At 49.9% G+C, this 20,427-nt stretch overlaps 4 protein-coding genes across 4 annotated transcripts; 3 read left to right on the top strand and 1 right to left on the bottom strand.

Annotated features, from left to right (window-relative positions):
- The first annotated feature begins 7,015 nt into the window (after positions 1-7,015).
- On the top strand, positions 7,016-8,767 carry LOC117855318 (NAC domain-containing protein 90). The gene is made up of 3 exons (XM_034737637.2): positions 7,016-7,498; positions 7,597-7,958; positions 8,208-8,767. Exons 1-3 carry the CDS (start codon positions 7,339-7,341, stop codon positions 8,478-8,480), a joined length of 795 nt encoding a protein of 264 aa, XP_034593528.1. The 5' UTR covers positions 7,016-7,338; the 3' UTR covers positions 8,481-8,767.
- Positions 8,768-11,911: 3,144 nt separating this feature from the next.
- LOC117855713 (transcription factor DIVARICATA) lies at positions 11,912-13,266 on the top strand. Its single transcript, XM_034738092.2, has 2 exons — positions 11,912-12,471; positions 12,734-13,266. Exons 1-2 carry the CDS (start codon positions 12,089-12,091, stop codon positions 12,915-12,917), a joined length of 567 nt encoding a protein of 188 aa, XP_034593983.1. The 5' UTR covers positions 11,912-12,088; the 3' UTR covers positions 12,918-13,266.
- Positions 13,267-13,939: 673 nt separating this feature from the next.
- Positions 13,940-16,642, bottom strand: LOC117858524 (uncharacterized). The gene is made up of 2 exons (XM_034741600.2): positions 16,410-16,642; positions 13,940-15,018 (listed from the first exon to the last, which is right to left on the bottom strand). Exons 1-2 carry the CDS (start codon positions 16,516-16,518, stop codon positions 14,141-14,143), a joined length of 987 nt encoding a protein of 328 aa, XP_034597491.2. The 5' UTR covers positions 16,519-16,642; the 3' UTR covers positions 13,940-14,140.
- Positions 16,643-19,086: 2,444 nt separating this feature from the next.
- LOC117858094 (uncharacterized) lies at positions 19,087-20,089 on the top strand. The gene is made up of 2 exons (XM_034741092.2): positions 19,087-19,247; positions 19,331-20,089. Exon 2 carries the CDS (start codon positions 19,363-19,365, stop codon positions 19,756-19,758), a length of 396 nt encoding a protein of 131 aa, XP_034596983.1. The 5' UTR covers positions 19,087-19,247; positions 19,331-19,362; the 3' UTR covers positions 19,759-20,089.
- Positions 20,090-20,427: the final 338 nt, after the last annotated feature.

Below are 20,427 nucleotides of genomic sequence, written 5' to 3' on the forward strand. Positions count from 1 at the left end.
CGTGAATTAGACTCCATCTGTGCAATTAGTTTTGTAATTAACTCATGTTTAGTCCTCCTAATTAGCATTCGAACATCCGATATGACCTGCTAAAATTTAGCATCTCGTATCTAAACACCCCCTCAGTCGACAAGCGAATGCATCTCATTTCTCACTGTTTGCTGCTGGCTTCCCACCTGGGTTAAAAATTTTCAGAGAAACTCTGAACGCGTCGCTTTTGCGAATCTGGAAAACGAGCGGCATTTCCAGCTTAGCGAAATCCTTGTGAGTGCGCTAGCGCAGCACGGAAACACCAAAGTACTTGTAGCCCACTGGGCCTGTTCGCTTCAGCTTATAAGCCGGCTGAAAAGCTGAAACGGTTGATTTGTTGTGAGAGGAAAATACTGTTTGGTGGCTGATAAGCCGACTGAATAAGCTGAATGATACTACCATCTCCTTTTTTAACTACCTGAAATTGCTTCCTGTTATGAGTTTATTAGTGTCCTTGTTTGCAATGAAATGAAAGGAAATGCATTGCTGAATGCACCGGTTGTTGATCAAATAACGGTGATTCTCGTGCAGTCAGCGTTAGAATTGGCACGCTCTCCCCCAAAATTTTGATTGATTGCTCTCCCCCAAGAGGAATTGACAAACCCCCAAGATTTGATTGATTGCTCTGTGATGAGGACTCCAGCGTCTGATCACTTCTGCTTCTGCATGCATACGGTGACCGGTAAATGTGTCCGAGCGATGTGGCCATGGCGACCCGTTCGTTCTTCCTCGATGTGAAAGCAAAGAGAGAACACGAAATGGAAAAGGGACGGGAATCTCCTGCTTTGGTTCGGCTTCTACGCTGTTTCAATCGAACAGACCTGGCTAAAAGAAATTCAGAGAAGCTCTGAACGCGTCGCTTTTCCCAAGTCTGGAAAACGAGCCGTACGTGCTCCGAGCTTAGCAAAATCCCTTGCGACGGTGCTATCGCCCAGCACGACGGGTAACGCCAAAGCACAGTGATCCCGGGATAACGGGATAAGCATTATCCGCTGTTGACCCGTGGCCCCTGCGTGTGGCGACCGTGTCCCGGTGCGGTCGCCGTCAGCTCGGCCGCGCAGGCGGCAGCACCCCTCCGCGTGGCAACCGTCCCCCGACGCACCCGCCGCGCGCCCCGCCCGGTCCAGTTCCGGCGGGCGGGCGGGCGTTCAGGTCCCACTCCTACGGTCCTACCAGGCCACGAGGAGCAGCGCCTCCCTTCGCGCTCCGCCTCCACGGACCACGGTGCCGGAGATTCCCACGTCTCCGTCTTGCGGTCTCGCCAGAGCGCCCGCGTTTCCCATCCTTCCTCGCCTCCATCCAGTGAATCCGGACGGCCCGTGGATTAAGGTCTCGCTACGGTGCATCGCACCGGCAGCGGCGCTGGTCATGAGTTCGCCACGCACACCCGTCCTGATTTGCGCCGTCAGCGCCTACGCAACCGAGAGCCTCGCCCCCGGCCCCCGCGCGCCGCGCCACATTGACCGTGGAGGCAGAGCGAGCTACCCGCGCGCGGCGGGCGCCTGGCACACGGCCGGGTCCTGCGATCGGCGCGGCTTGGCGTCGCCCATCAGCAGCAGGTAATCCGTGCGCTAGCGGCCAGCGCGGGGGCGCACGTCGCGGTCGGGGTGAGCTGGTGCCGGCTGGTAGCGCCCATTTACTACTACTACTAGCACCCCCGCACTACGGAGTGAGTAAACGGGCAGGAGGACTCGGCTGGGCGGGGCGACTCGGTCCGTCCCCCAGCTCGATCGCTGTCTCGCCGGGCGGGAACAGCAGTCGTGCCCGGCGTCAAGCGGACATGGACACCGGTGGTCGCATGCCCGACCGTCCAATCCTACCCCGATTCCGTTCGCGTCCAATTCTGCCGCGCGCTTCTGGGCTGTTTTAAGGATCTATCGACTGATCGAGCTGGCGAACCGGTCAGTTGACACGTTCCGCGCGCTAGCTGCATGATGAGTGTTACGGGCACGCACGTCCACGGTAATTATGGCGCGGTTATACTTTGTGGCCTGGTATTAGGCAGTCCCAACCCGTAATGTCCATAAGTAATATCTATGATGCCACATATGCAAGATATTACTTTAAAAATTACACTCTCCAACCTATGATTTTTTTTGTAGTTTCATAATAAATTTATCATCTCTCGTCTCTACCAAACATATTTTCTTTATCTATTATGAAGATACTATACTCTTCCAATGCAAAACTCAATGGTGTGGTTCTCGTGTTGAAATTGGATCTTGCATGAGATCCAGTTTCTTCCTCTCTGCATTCTCTTTCTTATTTAATATAGTGACACATAAGCAAAATATCCTATGTAGCAGGATAATTAATGCTATGAAAACCATCCTGTTAAAGGGTTGGGACTAGCCTTACGACTCCCAAAGTCACGAGTACTTTAAGCTCATTTCGTAGCACTTTAAGCTCATTTCGTAGCTCCATCCGAGGTGCGGTGAGCTCAAAAGGTGAGAGTTGGTTTCGTGTTGTCTAGCCACTTATTATTACTCCGGATATGAATTAAAAGTATCAACAAAGGGCCTGTTTGGATCCAAAGGCTAAATTTTAGCTCTGCACTTTTAGCCCAAAATTTAGCTCTTGGGATCCAAACAGGAGGGCTAAATGTGACAAATAGCTAAAATTTTGGAGCTAAATTTTAGCTCCCAAAGAGGCCCTAAAAGGAGCTAAAAGTGAACCTGGACCACAAATTCCACCCCTGCCCCCTTTCCTCTCTCCTCCGCCTCCGTGCCTTGCCCCTCCCGCACTTCCTCTCTCCTCTGCCTCCCACACGCTCGCCGCCTCCGCCCGAGCCCGCCGCCTCTGGCCGGCCGCGCTGCCTCCGCCCGAGCCCGCCTCCTCCGGCCAGCCGCACCACCTCCGGCCCCTCGCCTCCTCCGGCCGGCCGCGCCGCCTCCGCCCGAGCCTGCATCCTCCGGCCGGCCGCGCCGCCTCCGCTCGAGCCTGCATCCTCCGGCCGGCCGCGCCGCCTCCGCTCGAGCCTGCATCCTCCGGCCGGCCGCGCCGCCTCCGCTCGAGCCTGCATCCTCCGGCCGGCCGCGCCGCCCGAGCTCGCGCGGACGAGAGGTGGGAGGAGCTGGAGCGCGCAGGCCCTCGGATCTCGCTGGTGGTGGTGGTGGTGGTAGTGGGAGTGAGGAGGGAGGGCAAATCAGTCATTGTTAGATGATGACTAAAATTTAGCCCATGGATCCAAACACCCCAGCAAAACTAAATTTTAGGGGCTAAATTTTAGGAGCTAAATTTTAGTCCGTGAACTTTGGATCCAAACACCACCAAAGTTCTTGTTCCTGAACCATTCTAACCTAAGAGCTTCTGCTTGTACTCCCTCCGTTCCAAATTGTAGATCATTTTGACTTTTCTAGGTACATATATATTATTATGCACCTAGATATACGTAATAATATATATGCACCAGCGTATATCTAGTTGCATAATAATATATATGCACCTAGAAAAGTCAAAACGATCTACAATTTAGAACCGATGGAGTAAGAAACAACATACTCCCTCCATTCCAAATTGTAGATCATTCCAACTTTCTTTGAGAGTCAAACCATTTTATATTTGATCAAAATTATAGAGAGGATTACAAAGATTTATGGCACCGAATAGATATACGATGAAAATATATCTAATAAAAAAATCTAATAGTACTTATTTGGAATAATAAAGGTTAGTACTTTAGTGTATAAATTGATCAAACTTGAGATATTTTAACCTTACAATTTGAAACGGATGGAAAACAAGTACCATTTGGCCCTCTTGCCTAAAGTAAGGCACCTGCTTCAATCAGATTTCTTGTTTTTTAAAGAAAGTGTTTTCTCCAATAATAGTTTGATTCTGAAGTTCTTTTCCATCCCATAAAGCATAATTTCCAATCATATTAGAGACACTACTCAAACAACAAATACCAAAGGTGTGTCATATGAATTTAACCAAAAATAGAAAAAAAAAGGAAAAACATTTCAGGGGGAAAAGAAGAAAGGCATTGGAGCTGTTCGTTTGTCCTGGCTGCATAAGTAGCTACAGCTGCACGGGACAGCAAGCCCACAACTCAGACTCAGAATGCTTGCTTGGCTGTTGCAGCTGCAGCAGCAATCTCTACCGAACGGGCTCATTATAGGCGTTGTATACTTTCATCATGTATTTTTTTTATAAAAATACAACAGTTAATACTTCCCCCACTAATAGCGTCATACTTTCTGCCACGTAAACATTACCACAGGAGTTCTCTGTCCTTGAACATTGAATCATGTGGCGAGCAGCCGAGCACCAGCAAGTTGGCTGGGAGCACCAAAGGCTTCCTTGGCCACCAGGACAGGTCATCTTATTCCTACTTCCTGGATATATATGACAACTAGGACTAGTTCAAAGAAAGTGTTTGATACTTCTGGATGCGGTTGTATAGTGCTTGTGATTCGGTAGAACTACTAGCTCATTAGGATACGCCCTCGTGATTGACCTGTTAAAACATACCCCAAGAAAAGCATAGAAAGAGATGGAAAGGCAGTGTGTGGTGTGTTCGTGTAGGAACGCGCGCGGGGGGGGACTTGAACTCAGGGAGAGCTTGGTGCCCTGCGAAGCACGTAAAATATGTTTTGGTCGAAGACCCGCGGACGCGTTTTGCCGGGGTGAAAGGGAGCCTAAACAAGATGACACACGACGACTTGCGATCTGAGGAGCTCTCGGCCTCTCGCACACCCGCCGACGTACGTCACAGAAAAAGTGTGGTGCTAGTGTGCTAATTACAAATTACAATAATGTTTCACGTCTCGTTTGTAGTAAGTGGTGTCTTCCCGTTCCCGGCTTATTTGGAAGCTGTAGACATTTTCTTTTTGAAACGCTGTGGAAACTTGCTAGAGTAGATGAAAGCAGTAGCTGATTTGTTTTTTCTTTTAAAACGTTATCGGCTTATCGCCTTTGCTTGTTGGTACTGCAAAACGTCAATTTATGGGCATAGAAAAATCACACTACGAGCATTGCAGACAAAAGTTAGCTTTTCGAATCAATTAGGCCGTCCAGCCTAAAGCAGAAGTCTACATGCTAGTGATATTCCATTTTTTTTTTGTTCTCATTGCACTGAAGTACAAAAGTTGGCTTTTAGAGCGTACTAATTCGTCAACAATACTGCTTTCAGATAGGTGGTAGTTGCGATGAGAACGACGACTACGTCCGAGGTTTTAGTCGGGTTTCCTCTTCCCGAGTATTTTAGAATTTAGAAAAAAGAAACTTTCTCCTAGCCTAAAAATACCCGGAGGCGGTTCGAAAGTTTTTAGACAAACCGGCATTGTGAATTCGCTCCCTAATCTATTGAGGGATATTCAAGTGCGCTCTAACCATTAAATTAGAGACCTTTTTATTATTTTAGAATTTAGAGCGTAGAAATAAAGAGAGGTGCATGCTAGCCCGGTATTCAAATTAAAGTTCTATTCCATTTTCTTCTTTAGTATGAATCTTATGAACAAATGGAAACGTGCAACACAGAGCATAGAACGACAAACAATCCAAAGGACCATTTCGTGGGCGATTTGGGCACCCCAACAGTTGGCTACTATCTACGCCTTACAGGTGCTTCTCAATCAAAACTGGAAAAATCTTGTCGTCATTAATGTGTGGCAGCACGGATCGGAAGTTCGGAACAGCCGTCTCTTGATGGGCGGCAGCAGGAAACTATAGCTAAATCCAAAAGGAGCACGCCACGTGTTGCACTGTGTTAGTGCAGCGACAAAAGATTGTGTCATCAGTAGTCAAAAAAATTGACACCGTTGCCTGGTGTTGGTATCTACTCCCTCCCTCCGTCCCTAAATAATTATCATTTCCACTTCTTGAGAAACAACTTTAACTAAATATATATAAAAAATATTAATATTTATGATACAAAATTAATATCATTAGATAGATATTTGAATCTAGTTTTTTAATAAATTTATTTGAAGATACAAATAGTGCACGTATTTTTTACAAATCCAGTCAAACTTGTGGCACGGAAATCAAAAGTGACAGTTATTAAGGGATGGAGGAAGTACGGTAGAATGCATGTGCTTAATCGATTCGGCCCGCTTTCATCAATTTAGGGTGTGTTTGGTTGGTTGTATCATTTGATTCATGTATGAAATGATTCAAAATAATAATGATCCTTTTGTTTGGTTGGGTGAATTGGACCAACTCATCCAGGATGAGGCCATCCCACTTAATACATTATTCTACTAATTAGAGTGAACCATATGGTACAAGTAAATCGGTTGAACCACCCCATCCAGGATCATCCATGCATGCATCATGTGGTGCGTGCAACCAAACACACCCTTAGAACCACCAATGTAGTCGCCACTCACCATAGAACAAATACAATCTTGACACTTGTATGATTCTACTGCCACAATAATCGGTTGTGAGAGTTTAAAGTTGTAACACGGAGATTTGCTATTCGCAAAAAAAAAAAAATCACCACAACTGTACAACACGGTGGATAAGCCTAATTCGAACACTCGGACAATCAACTCGACTAGCGTGGCATTTTGCAGCTTTTTATGTATGTATCAGTGAAAATGGATAGAATCGATTAAACATGTGCACATTGCGATGGTTTTAGGGACTAAATGGGTCCTCCGTTGCTTGCCAGAGCCGGTCACGCCGATGTTGAGGCGGCGTCGCAAAAATTTTGAACATTGTTTGGTTGGTTAATAAATGTTGGCTAGCATAAGAAACAACGAGACAAAAAGAGCACAGAATTATCATCAAAGTGTGGAATCGATTTTCGACATCTTAGGTTTTGCAGTGGCTGGCTCTGGCCAGCAACCAAAATACCCTAAATATAAGACACTTGTAATAAAATATTTTTTTCGACTTAACAGGCGCGCGGATTTGTTTCCTTGTAAATAAAGAGGGAAAAAAAGAGGAAAGCTAAAAAAAACTGGCAATTGGCCTGCAGCATGCTGACCCAGTCGCCCACTCGCCCCCACTAAAGCACACCCCCGCGCCACGCCCCTCTCCCTCCTTTTTTCTCCAAACGGCACCAGCCCTTCCCACCACGCCATGAGAAATTTCGCCCGAGCAAGCGGCAGCTCAGCCGCTGCGTCATCCGTGGCAACCATGAACCACCTCGTGCTTCCCCATATATACGTCACTCGCACACGCTTCCACACCTCTCCACCAGTATATACACCACCACGCGGCTCTCGGAGAGCATATGCATTCGCTGCTCCCGGCGCTGCACAGCCGAGCCTCTCCTCCGCCGGCCGGCAGCTCCGGGCCAAGCGGCCGGCACAGGTGGCTAGCTAGCTAGCTAGCTGCTAGCTCGGATCGATCGCCATGGCCGCCGCCGGCCATCCGCCGGGGTACCGCTTCTACCCGACGGAGGAGGAGCTGATATGCTTCTACCTGCGCAACAAGCTCGACAGCCTCCGCGACGACATCGAGCGCGTCATCCCCGCCGTCGACGTCTACTCCGCCGACCCCTGGCAGCTCCCAGGTAGCACATCACCGGCCGGCGTGTAGCTAACCATGCGTATCGATCGACGCCGCGCATTGCGCTAACCGGGCGGGTGTGTGTGTGCTGCCGTGCTGCAGGGATCCACGCGATGCTGCGCGGCGGCGCCGGGGAGGGGGAGCCGTGGTTCTTCTTCTGCCCGCGGCAGGAGCGGGAGGCGCGGGGCGGGCGGCCCAGCCGGACGACGCCGTCGGGGTACTGGAAGGCCGCGGGCACGCCCGGGGTCGTCTACTCCTCCGCCGGCCGCCGCGCCATCGGGATGAAGAAGACCATGGTGTTCTACCGCGGCCGCGCGCCGTCGGGGACCAAGACAAATTGGAAAATGAACGAGTACAGGGCGCTCCAGTACTACGACGACGCCGCCGCCGGTGGCCCAACCGATGGGTCCTCCTCCAGCACCCACACCCACGCCGCCGCACCTCCGAACGTTCCTCCGCCGCAGGTACGGTAATGCTCAAATGATTAATGGGCGTTGCTTTCTTTGCCGTTGTACACATTGGCACGTACTGTATAGCTTATAGCCGCCAAAGCTTCACGTCGACGTCGTGTCGATCTCCGTATAAATTGCATAGGCGCCAGGGCAACTTGATTGATGGTGCATGTCGTTTTTTGTTGGCGCCGGATATAAGTATCCAAAAACCACTTGCTGTTTGCAGCACTGTATGTCAACTTGCTGTACTGTATGTTGCAGTTGAGGAGCGAGTTCAGCCTGTGTCGACTCTACACCCAATCTGGAACCCTGAGGCAGTTTGACCGGCGGCCGCTCGGCGGCGCTGGGGCAGGCGTCCCCAGCGAGGAGCCAGGACCATCCACGGCAGCCGCCGCGTCGCCGCCGGATGATGACGATGGCTCCGGCAGCTCCACGCAACAGCAGCAGCTGCAGCTGGCGGAGAGAGGTGACCATGATCCATACGGTGACGATGTGGCCATTTTGGATGCCCTTTTATACTGGCCTGGAGACTAGACGTAATAATAATGCTCTGGACTACTCACTTCCTCAAATTAAAATTTTAAACAACATGCTCCCAACCTGGAGCGTGGTTATTATGTCAGATGATTTGTAGCTAATGGTTTGATTTACCACTTACGTGCCATTTTGGTGCAAGAACAAGGCCAAGAGCCGTGTGGATTAGTAGAAACTAGAGAGTTCTGGTTTACCATATATGCTTCATAATGCTTCGTACAAACCATTTGTAAACACGTGCAGTTGTTGGCCGCATGCAATTTTCAGAGAGATTCGATTCGGCTCCATCCAAAGTAAACATATTTTTAGACATCTCCATCTATAATTTGTAGCTATGGAAAATCAACGTGTCACAATGCTTCGAAGCCTACATTCGAACAATGATGAGACAGATCTACCAGAGAGCTTGAATCGAGTGCGTTCCAGACGAAAACCACCACTAAAGCATGATAATGAGATCAGTTTGAGCTCTCATGGATTGGTCCACGCATATATACGCTCATGGTTCACTTCGAGGTTGACTATTATTGGAACTCAAACTTAGTCTCTTGAGATATGAGGTTGAGCGGTTGATCCGATCGAGTTGACCAATATGCATGCATCCAGTTGAGCCTTCACTGAGTAGAAAACTGAGTATTAATCCCAGTTGGAAGGGTGCAAATCTCTCGAAAAACTATCCGGGCTAAAGTAATCGAGACAAAAGGGGGTGTCTTTTACCCTGGGTCCCTCAACCGGAACTAAAGACACCCTTTAGTGGTAATACCAACCGGGACTAAATGGTTTTGTAAAAGAAAATTGCAAAATAAATAAATCCCCGAGGGGTCCCAGGGAGGTCCCTTTAGCCACAAGTCACGCAATTTTCACGCGAAATATGCGCGTGCCCGGGTCGCGCGGGTCGTGGGATTCAACCCACGAACCTCAAGTCTCGCGCGTAGCTTCCTTGCCATCCCACCTACACACCACATCTGACTATATAGGGGATCCAATCCTTTTATACTAACTCATGGGGGATCCTTTTTATCCCGGTTGGAAATACCAACCGGGATAAAAGACCCACTTTTATCACGGTTGGTATTACAAACCGGGATAAAAAGGTCCGAAGAATTTAGTTCTGCCCCAGCCACACGTGGGGGACCCTTTTATCCCGGTTGGAAACACCAACCGGGATAAAAGGGGGTCTTTTATCCCGCTTGGTATTACAAACCGGGATAAAAGGGTCCGAGGGCTTTAGTTTTTTTCAGCCACCCGTGAGGGGTCCTTTCATCCCGGTTGGAGTTTCCAATCGGGATAAAAGATCCCATTTTATCCGGTTGGTGTCATGAGCTTTAATCCCGAGTGATAACACCAATCGGGATTAAACGGGTGACCTTTAGTCCGGGTTATTCTTACCACCCGAGACAAAAGGGTCCCCACGGGTAGCTGATTTTTTCACCTGGGACTAAAGGATCCCCCACGGGTGGCTGATTTTTGAACCGGGACAAAAGGTGACTTTTAGTTCCAGTTGTAAATACCAACCGGGAGTAAAACTCCGCGCACCCCTTTTTATACCGGGCCTACTTTAAATCGAGATTAAAAGGGGCGCATTGAAAGTGAGTTCTCTACTTGTGCTTGCTCGATCGATCGGTCCACACATGCTCATGGTTCCCGAGTTTGACCGCACGGCGAATTTTCTCCATCAGATTAAATGATGCGGTCGGCAAGACTGCGACAGAGTTCAGTCTCGCAGCACGGCAGCAGGCGTCGTCCCACCAGATTAACGTGCACAAAAAGAGAGAGTAGCTAGCCGCCGCTGGATGGATGGCACTTTCGCGTTGACTAGCCGTTGAACGTTTCCGGATCGGGCCCCGTACACTTCACCACCCGCTGGCATTCGCGTCACTACTTGGCTTCTTGCCAATACAGATTCAGAGATTCTGATCTGGCTCGTGCATGACTTTTTTTTATTACTATTATTCAAGGCTCGTGCATGACTTGCGTGTTTGTCTAGTTCGATTTGGAAGGTGTGTGTGGTAGCGAAGTGAGGTGTCGTGTGCAGCCCAACACTTGCTGGGCTATGTGATCTTACTATGCATAGTTGGCCCGCAAGGCCCACGGCTCTCCACACTGTTCCACCGATTTTGCCGACGTCCCAGATCCAAACGCCACACCAGCAGCAGCAGTGCACGACGCAAAGGAAAAGAGCAAGCACGCCCAAGTGCCCAAATACCCAATCAAGGGGTCCTGACTCCTGAAAGATCCGCCGAGGTGCTACGGCTACAGTTAATAATGGTCGTCGCATCAGTGCATCACAGCGCATGATATCATGTTCCGTTCCAAAAAGCTCTTGGAAGATGAGATGACTATGACTCCTGACTGACTGAAAATTCGTACCCACAAACAATTTGACTCGCGTAGTCATCCTCATCAGCGATCAAAGCTATCGCAGCAATCGTGTGTTTATATTGTAGCTGTGACTTGTGACGCGTAGTATTTCTTTTCCGAAGGAGATTGAGCCTGCTGTCAGCTTCGCCTTGCGTCAGCCGAAGAAACGAATCGAACCCCGAAACGTACTGGTTCTCGCTTCTTTATCGCGTCTCGTTGCTGTGTGTGTTGTTGGGTGGAAAGAGCCCGGAGAAAAGTGATGTGCACGTACGCTTCCGTGCTTTGCTAGTTTGGTCGGAGCATTTGGCTGCTGCCCCTCAGAATTCGGCGGCTCGGCAGTCGGCACAGCAGCCGGCAGCGGCCAACAGAACAGAGCCCGCCAAAATAGCGCGCCGCAACTAACCGTGCCCAGTTCTCTGGATGGCACCGAGGCGATACTGGGTTTGACAGGCTATGGTGAAAGGAACAAGATAAGCCCGTCATTTTCGTCGTTCCATCGCGTAGTCCGTAGGTCTCTGCAGGTTCTTTTGATTTTTCAATACTGTGTTGATTGGTGCAAAAGCGTTGGTCTTGAATTAGCACCGTAAGGGCGGCCCATGGGCTGAGCAAATGTTCATACAATTTCCGATGTGGTGATGCTTGCATAGTTTCAGCCAGCTTTTTTAGGTTCAACTTGCCAAGCAAGGTGGGGCAATTACGGTGCACAGGACGAACAAGCAACAGGTCGAGACCACCAACAAACTTTCCTCGCATCAGAACCGCGGATAAAAAAAAATCAAAACAAACAGCGCCAAGGAAAAGACAGGGAGGTCCACGGGAAAACAAACCGAGGACTGGCCAAGCGCCGAAGCGCGAACCGCCTTGCTGTACCCCGTCCGACGCCTGTTCCCACCAGTTCACCGCCGTGGCCGCGCCGGGCGGGCACCAGCGCCCACGCGTCCGCCGCCGGCCCCCACCCGCGCGCACGCACGCCCAAAACGTGTGCGCGCCCGCCCCCAACAAACCCAACCCCACCATCCTCTTCACCTCCCCTCCCCCGCGGCCGCGGGATTGATCTGATTCCCCAGGTCCGTCATCCGTGTACGGTTCACCCCACCCGGAATCTTTATAAATTCCGTTCCCACGCGCAACAAAAACCAACGGCACACGGCGCCGCCCACCTCATCCGCCCGTCCGCCACGAGCGCACCGCACGCAACGCAGCGAGCGATCGCGTCGAGTCGAGTACTCGAGTCTGGCCGAGCCGGCATGGATTTCCAGCACCAGCACCAGCACCAGCACCACCACCACCGCAGCGTCCTCGCGGCGGGGCCGCCGGAGGTAGCTGTGCGGCCGTGGAGCAAGGCGGAGGACAAGGTGTTCGAGAGCGCGCTGGTGATGTGGCCCGAGGGCGCGCCCGACCGCTGGGCGCTCGTCGCCGCGCAGCTCCCCGGGCGCACGCCGCGGGAGGCCTGGGAGCACTACGAGGCGCTCGTCGCCGACGTCGACCTCATCGAGCGCGGCGCGGTCGACGTGCCCACCTCCTGGGACGACGACGACGACGCCGGCGGCCCCACCCGCCGCCCCGGCGCGAACCGGGCACGCCGCGAGCCCCGGCGCACGGGGATAGCCTGGACCGAGGAGGAGCACAGGTACTTCCCATCTCACCCCGTCCTCGCGGCCGCCGCCGGCGTTTCCGTCGAATTGATCTAGGTTACTCTAGAGGCCCCTCGATCGAGTCGGAGTCTCGACGACGCCTTCCCGCATTGGCTTGGCGAGCGGAGAAGCCAAGGAGTTCCTCCCAGCTGGCGCGTGGGACCCGCTCGCCAGCCACACGTCGCGGCCCTTTTGCTCCCCCTTCCATCCATTGGTAAACTCACGACGTCCTTTTCGCTGCTTCCGTTGCGTGTGCAGGCTGTTTCTTCAAGGGCTGGAGAGGTACGGGCGCGGGGACTGGCGCAACATCTCGCGGTTCTCGGTGCGGACGCGGACGCCGGCGCAGGTCGCCAGCCACGCGCAGAAGTACTTCAACCGGCGGCTCAACCCCGCCAGCCGCGACTCCAAGCGCAAGAGCATCCATGACATCACCACCCCGTAGACCTCGCCGCCGACGGCGACGCGCTCTCTCCCGCAGGACAACAAACGCAAGCAAGTAGGAGTTTGTTCATGACATGTACATAACATAATGCTAGTTATCTTAAATTAGGCTTAGGTACTTTCAAGAATTAGGCTAAGGCGGCCAATGGATCTCTGCATTGCTGTGGATGCATCAGGACGAGAGTTCCAGCCGGCTGTTATTAGCACATGGTTTAGTCTTACTCCTAGTAGAACTAGGGTTAAACATCTGATGAAGTCTGACGTGGCGGCGTCGCGTCCTAGTTTAGGTGGATCGAGTAGTTTAATAATGGTGCTTTTATATATGAGATGATGATGATGATGGTGTCGAAGTTGGAGTGGATAACTTGTACAGTTGCTGTCTGGGGCGCGTTCATAGCAATGGAAACACGCCATGCATATGCGGTTGGCCGACGTGTGTCGCTAGCGCCTTGGAGCTCTCCGTAGCTCGGTCGACGGCGACGAAACGGGCGGCGGGTCTGCAGGACTCGAACGGCACGTGGTTAACAATCCGGCGACACTTGTCAGCGCCCAACCTCCGTGCTTCTATTTTGTCTCCCCTACCACCACACAAACTCCCCCCGCCCCCCCCCCCCCCCCCCCCCCCCCCCCCCCCCCCCCCCCCCCAAGCTTCTTTGTCATAGTCAGGCTTGACAACAATGTTTTGACTGGACCCACCGCTGTACAGTGAACTACATCACAAGAAGCACTAGGTTCTTTGTCGCAGAGTCCTCGATGTTATGAGCTAATTGCGAAACTAATTGCACAAGTCACATCTAATTGATGAGTAGAACCTATTGATCCTACAATTAGCTCATGTTTAGTCATTCTAATTGACATTCGAACATTGGAAGGCGTGCAAAAAAACGAGCAGCAGCAGAGGTCGTGTTTCAATGTCGGGCTTGAAGCACAAGGAACAGGCACTAGGCGCATAGTTTATATTCTCTTCTTTCTCTGTAAAAGTGCTGTGTAGTCACTGTTTGTCGTAATAATCAACATACAAAATCAGCCAAAATGTTCACTCTGTATCCCTGGTTCAAGTAACCTCTAATTAACTACAGATGTTCAGAAAACCGGAGTACACGAATTAAAACTCAGCCAAAAAGAGATGCTACAAATTTGACAAATAGTAGACAGAACAGTGCGGTGCACAACTCGGAATAAAAAATTTACAAGGGTTTCTGTGAAACTTCTATCTAGTCTCCCTCAGAATCCAAGAAAACAGATCATGATAACAGCGCAAACACTGCAGTCAATCAGCAGAGCTCCCAGGGCTTTCTGTAGCAGCAACCCGATCTCCAGCATTTGCCCTAAGCTATCGGCAGAACCCAGGTTGGGGCCAACAGGTCTGCCCCTCGCATTGGGATCCTTGTTCTCCATCAACAGTGTCAACACGATGGTAATGTTTGTTATGATGAGAAATAGAAGTGGTCTTGTACCAACTAGTACTCTGGTGATGGCGCCGCCAATGTCTAGGCCCCAGTTTGACAGAACCACCAGAAAAGCGATGGCGATTGATGCTAAGAGACGGTTACTCTCTGTCGCTGATATGGCCTTGGTAATCTCCTGTGGTGTGAAATTCATGAGTTCCTTCAGGGTTTCCACAGACCAACCCGCATCGTGTGCTTGGTTTGGCTGACTTGGAGGTGCTGATCTGGGTCTGATTTCCACCTCTCTTATAGGTTGGACACTTGGTGCCTCTTCATGACTCGTCTTCTTACTGAGGGTTTCCTGATCAGGCCTATGAGATGGTGTTTCATTTTTTCCTCGAACTGATGGTGTTTCATTTACTGGCTGAATTTCAGGGACTGCGCTTGCACTGCCAGTCTTGAATTTGTGGAACAGTTCGTCTTCATAACTTAAGGGTTTAGCCTTGATTTCTTGGGGAGTATCAGCTCTTTTGAATTCAGGCACCAGGTCGTCATAGCTTAAGGTTCTAGCCCTGGGTTCTTGGTGAATACTAGCTCTAGGTACTGACTTTTGCAACTGAGTTCTATCGCTGAACTTTTCACCACCAAAGGCACCTTCATTCTGCTGCTGTTCAGACTGATGGGGTGAAGCAGAATCATATGAACTTGGTGAACCTGCAGGAAAGCAACTAATTATAATCAAACGTTCATGGTTACATAGCTGGTCCAGGAGAACATCACTTAATTAATATGATTAAATCTCATCACTTAAGAAAATGATACACAACGAAAGTTTAGAGCAACTGAATTAGGATACATATAAATATAGGTGATAAATTGTACTCCGATAGAGATGTAACAAGGAAGGAAATCGTAAAATGGTAATGACTTTAATGGGTAAAGGATGACTCCATGTTTGGAATCAATATGTGACTGATAAAATCCAGAAAGGCGCTCAATAAACTGACAACTATCAAGTGTCAACACTCACGAAAGAACTGCATTGATATAGCCGATAAATCATATGTATGGTTCTGTGTCAACACAGGTTACACATAGCTTAAGAAATATAGATTTCACTTCATGAGATGACACAACTTCGACCAACCCAGGGTGAACGTTTTGTAAACATGAACGAATAGGCACCCCAATTCGACTATGAGCTGACACAAGTAGATATGAATTTTCAGCACTCTATTAAACAAAATACACATTTGCACACTCTATAATTTTCTCACAAAGGTGTTTTGCCATATAAATACATATTTCTGTTCTATGCCAAAGTATAATACTGCTCCTGTACTGCTATCAGCCTAGGAACAAATGTTCCAAGTCCGAGGTGGTGCTCTGTTTGTTTTCTTCCTGGTATGATGAACTAGCTTCCTGCCATGTAATAACCATCCTAACAGCATGCCAAACGGCAAATAGCAGCGCATTGACAAATGACATTGCTTCAGAAAATAGGTGGCACAAGATGTTAATAAACATGGCATCAAACAAGAAGACACAGGAAAACCAGCTACAAAGTGCAAATAAATTTAGTTACGGATGTGTCAAACAGCAAATAAGCTCACCGACAACTGAGTACAAGGAAGATGTCAACATAACGAGCATAGCGCATCAGGATGTAACCATATCGATTCCAGGGGGTTGAGTGGCAATGCCTGATATTTAATGGGGTTTTGGAAATTCTATGAAATCCTGCCGTCGACCTTCTAGGCCACAATTTACCTTCTCACCTTCTTCACCACGACCCATCCAGTAACCCCAGGAAACGCACAGTATAATTACGGCTGATACTGGTTCCAAATATCATAACTAAGGCTGATGCCATGTCTCATCCGAGAATTCAAAAGACGAATCCGAGATCTCTACAGGGCAGGCACGTACTGCAACCCAGTCCGCACGCGCTTGCAATCCGCATAGGCGCAAGTTCATACAAACAAATTCAGATACCCTAAACTACCAGCGTCTAATTAAATCTGGATTCAAACGCGAGTGAGGTTCGCAAGAGCAGCGTGCGAAGGCGATTTTGGGGGATTGGCGGATGCTTTCCCTGGGGTTACCTGGAATCGGGTCGCAGGATAGGCTGCGCGTCTGGCCGGTGATGAAGGCGAGGCGATCCGATCCCCTCTCCACCAGCCGCCGCCGCCGCGTGCCCGCGCCCTTCTCCATCGCCACCACCCCACCTCCTCCGCGCCGGCACGCCCAGGCCACTACCTCCTCTCTCTCGACGCCGCCCCCACCACCTGGGCACCTCTCCTTCTTTTCCTCTTTGTCTATCTTTTTCTTTTTTATTATTTTCTGGAGAGGATTGTTTTCTTCTTGTTCAAGTGAGAGAAAAAAAAGTGAGAAAGAGACTCCTCTACTGGTGCTGGATTCTTCTTGCGTTCTCCATCCAACGCCTGGTGAAAAAGTTGGCCCAATTACTAATGGGCCAGACAGGTTCGTGAAGCCCATTAATATGTTGCGCCCAGATGCCGACGGGATCCATATGGGCCGGATGGGATGCGGTCGCGGTCCGATTTCATACGGGCCGGACGGATCACGATCCCTAGCTCCTTCCGAATTTTTTTTATTTTTTTATTTTAGCATTTTGCAAAAACATATATAGTTAAAAAAATTTTGCAAATCTAGACCTGTACCGCCATTTGAAACGGCTATATAGCCAGATGTAGCATCCTTACCGCCGTTTCAACCGGTAGAATCTCCCACCACTCGACACTGCACTTTTAAAAAATCGTAACTAATTAAAATCATAACTAATTCATATCAACTCGGATGGAGATAAACGTTATATGAAAATTGTTGTAGTTGAAATTTTTTTCATTTCATATGGTGTTCAAAAAAAACTAATCGAGTAATACTCTCTTCTCTATCTACATATCCATTATCTTCTCATTATCTAAAAAAATATGCATACTCTCCTACCTCTGCACTGTCTTCTCTCTCACAAACTCTCCACTGCCAGCCAGGGGGGCTGCGCCGCGCAGATGGGCCTGCACGCCGATCGGGGCGCCCGCGCGCCGACGACGGCGCCCGCGGCTGGTCTTCCCCTCGCGCCGCGCCGATGGCGCCGCCAGCCGCCTGCCGCGGACGCGCCGCTAGGTGCTGGCAGTGCCCTGCCCTGCGCCTTGCGCGGATGGGTGCTGCCGGCGGTGGGAGAGCGGCGGCGATGCCCAGGAGACGAAAGCGGTGCTTGGTGACGGCCGAGCGGACGAGCAGGCGTTTTTTTTTTTATCGGCAGTACGGCAGAACTGGATGGTTCGCGCAGGTTGGAGAGGGAGATTTTTTTTACTCTAGCAATTATCTTTGGACGCGTGGGCTGGACTGTTGGGTGGCCTCCTGCGAGAGAAACTGACGCCCTAAATCTCAAAACGGACGGTGAATTTTTTTCTTACCGACGTGGGTAGCCTAACAACGCACCGACCGCGCCAGCTTTAAAGAGAAGGAACAAGGCCGCGCGCACTTACTCTTGGACCCGCACATCGCCGTAGCCTCGCTCACTGACTACGTCGCCGTTCAGATTTCTCCCCTGCATCCAAACATCCAAATTTACTCCTTCCGAATTGAAAAGGCTCTGGCGATGCGTAAATGCCAGCACATGCCGCGATTACGTCTTTTTGTCGCCTGATTACTGCTCGTGCCACTGCCGTGGCAAGCGAGCCAGTACCATTTATGTGCCCTGAATATGGCGCCTGCGCCATCCGCTGTCACGGATGTGTTGTGAGCTCCGTTCAGGTCGCCGTAAGCGGAGCCGCGGAGGGAACGGGTGTCACAGTTTGCGTAGTTCTTCCGGACGTAGGATAGGGAACTAGGAGTACTGTGCAAACAGTAGCTGCGAGTGTGATGTGAGATTCTACGATCCCAGGATATAGATGAGCTGCAAATCTTGTTGGCGTGCATTTTTTTTGTTCATTAAGATCGTTTGGTGCTAGTTTCTTTCTTTTAAAAAAAAACAGTCTTGGTTGCCTTGGCTGCTAGCGGACTTGTGTGCTGATTCAGAAGCAGAGTGTGCGTGCCCTGTATCTGCACCGGGGACACAGGCACACAGCGTATATCTGCTTCCCTCCACACAAAGAGGTGATTTTTCTTTTTTTTAAAAACAATACCTGGATAACAGAACTTCATGAAATGCTTATGGTTTAGCAGGATTTAGAGCATCGTGCTTTCCTAGTACATTCTGCTATGATTTGAAGTCCTGTATAAAGTTATTTTCATGTTTCATTCCTCACGTTCACGTTATTCACTGTATATTTGTGGGTATTTCGTTTATATGATTTTTCGTGGCTATCAATAGAATAGTATTTTTATTTCCTTTTTTTCAGCTTGGTTTCTGGAAAAACCACATTGCTGAAAAAGAGAAGGCCTGAACTCATGTTTAAGCGCAGTAATGTTAACTGTTCAAGCAGACTCTATTGTTTAAGTTCAATTAACAACGTCTGCATTCTAGGAAAAAAAAACTACTACTAATTAGATCCAGGTCTATTGTTATCAACGATGATTGCACTAGTCCATCAGATTGATAGCAGATATATTTTTAAAAAAATCTAGAATTTGTCTCTTTCTTTAATAGTCTTATCCGATGATTAACTTGTAGGGTTTAAATGTAGACTCCAATTAGCAACAGTAAGATTAAGTACATAAACATGACAGAGCAACATCCAGAAGACCAACACAAGGCTAGACTTGGAGGGAACGAGCGGAGTTTAAATGTGGCTGCCTTGTATTAAAGGAAACCAGCTCCTCTTCCCCAACCCCTCCATTATATAAGAGAAAGATCAGAGCTGCTTGACAAACACTCACACCTAGCAAACAGCTATATACAACCAGGTGGGGATCTCCAATCCACCAGCATACCGTACTGATCGCTCTCTCCTCATATCATTCAGACATCGTCCAAGGTAATGCATGCTGTTCGTTGCAAATGTAGCATCATCAAACTTGTGAGTTGTGACGCTAAAATCGTGTAAACTGTTTGTCCTAGTGATCGGAACCAGAGCGGCGGCGGCGGTGACGATGAGCAGGAACAACGGCAAGGCGTCGAAGCTGGAGTTCCTGAGGCTGGGCCTGTCGAGGGCGAGGGGCGGGCCTTCAACGACGACCACGACGACGGCGCGCCCGGGCGGGGACAGCGGCAACGGCAACGGCAGCACGACGTCGCCGCACCGGGTGTCGTCGTCGTCGTCGTCCACGGCGTCGCCGCCGAGCTCGTGCGTGTCGTCCGAGGGCAGCCCGCAAGCGGCCGCGGCGCCGCCCGGCGGCGGCGCGGCGCCCATGGTCCTTGCCGGGTGCCCGCGGTGCATGATGTACGTGATGCTGTCCCGGGAGGACCCCAGGTGCCCCCGGTGCCACAACGCCGTGCTGCTCGACTTCAACGACGGCGAACAGCGCCATCCGCGGCAGCGCCGGTGAAACCGTGCACAAGTGACCGAGCTGAACGATCGGATAGGCAGCTGCTGAGCTGAGTTCTTGCCTTCACGTCATCGTCTTCGTCATCATAGTCGTAGCTTATAGTTTCCTATTCCCCGTCGAGCTTGTTTCGATCACCAAGGAATTATTGCATAGACCTGTTTCTACCGCGCTGTCAAAGCCTCAAAGGGATCGGTCTAGGTAATAATTTCGTGTTTTCTTAGGTAATAATTTCGTGTTCTTAGTATGTGCTGTGCTGTTGAGAATCAAGTGCATCAAGTCTGTTCTGCGATGAGCATTGTTCGATTTTAATTGGAGTTACACTCTTGTCCTATCACATCGACCTTTCTTCAGACATCAGATTTCAGAGTACTGAATGGTACATAAATGTGTGGCAATGACATGCAATGCGATGATGGAATGCATGTGCATTGTGGCGCAGTAATGTTAATATCAATCAGTTGACGAGGAGACAGATTCAAATACAAAATGGCGAAGTAATGTTAGTGCATGTGTTACCATGAATCCATGATAGAGCTGAATCTACATTGCAGCATGTGGCTCTCAGAGGAATGGGCAACTTGGTGTAAATGGGAGAGGTTTATCTTGTACGGTTCACCGGTCTTGTGTGGAAGGTCTTAAGCTGAATTCCATGGAATCAGCCTCATAAAC

This window comes from Setaria viridis, chromosome 5, assembly GCF_005286985.2.
Source record: "Setaria viridis chromosome 5, Setaria_viridis_v4.0, whole genome shotgun sequence".
NCBI lineage: Eukaryota > Viridiplantae > Streptophyta > Magnoliopsida > Poales > Poaceae > Setaria > Setaria viridis.

What these genes read in the sequence shown, in the direction of transcription:
- LOC117855318 (XM_034737637.2), top strand. Translation starts at nt 7,339, where the DNA reads ATGGCCGCCGCCGGCCATCCGCCGGGGTACCGCTTCTACCCGACGGAG. An exon ending in CGACCCCTGGCAGCTCCCAG is followed by an intron (nt 7,499 to 7,596) that starts GTAGCACATCAC and finishes GCCGTGCTGCAG; the next exon opens with GGATCCACGCGATGCTGCGC. An exon ending in CGAACGTTCCTCCGCCGCAG is followed by an intron (nt 7,959 to 8,207) that starts GTACGGTAATGC and finishes TGTATGTTGCAG; the next exon opens with TTGAGGAGCGAGTTCAGCCT.
- LOC117855713 (XM_034738092.2), top strand. Translation starts at nt 12,089, where the DNA reads ATGGATTTCCAGCACCAGCACCAGCACCAGCACCACCACCACCGCAGC. An exon ending in TGGACCGAGGAGGAGCACAG is followed by an intron (nt 12,472 to 12,733) that starts GTACTTCCCATC and finishes TTGCGTGTGCAG; the next exon opens with GCTGTTTCTTCAAGGGCTGG.
- LOC117858524 (XM_034741600.2), bottom strand. Translation starts at nt 16,518, where the DNA reads ATGGAGAAGGGCGCGGGCACGCGGCGGCGGCGGCTGGTGGAGAGGGGA. An exon ending in ATCCTGCGACCCGATTCCAG is followed by an intron (nt 15,019 to 16,409) that starts GTAACCCCAGGG and finishes GCTTTCCTGCAG; the next exon opens with GTTCACCAAGTTCATATGAT.
- LOC117858094 (XM_034741092.2), top strand. Translation starts at nt 19,363, where the DNA reads ATGAGCAGGAACAACGGCAAGGCGTCGAAGCTGGAGTTCCTGAGGCTG.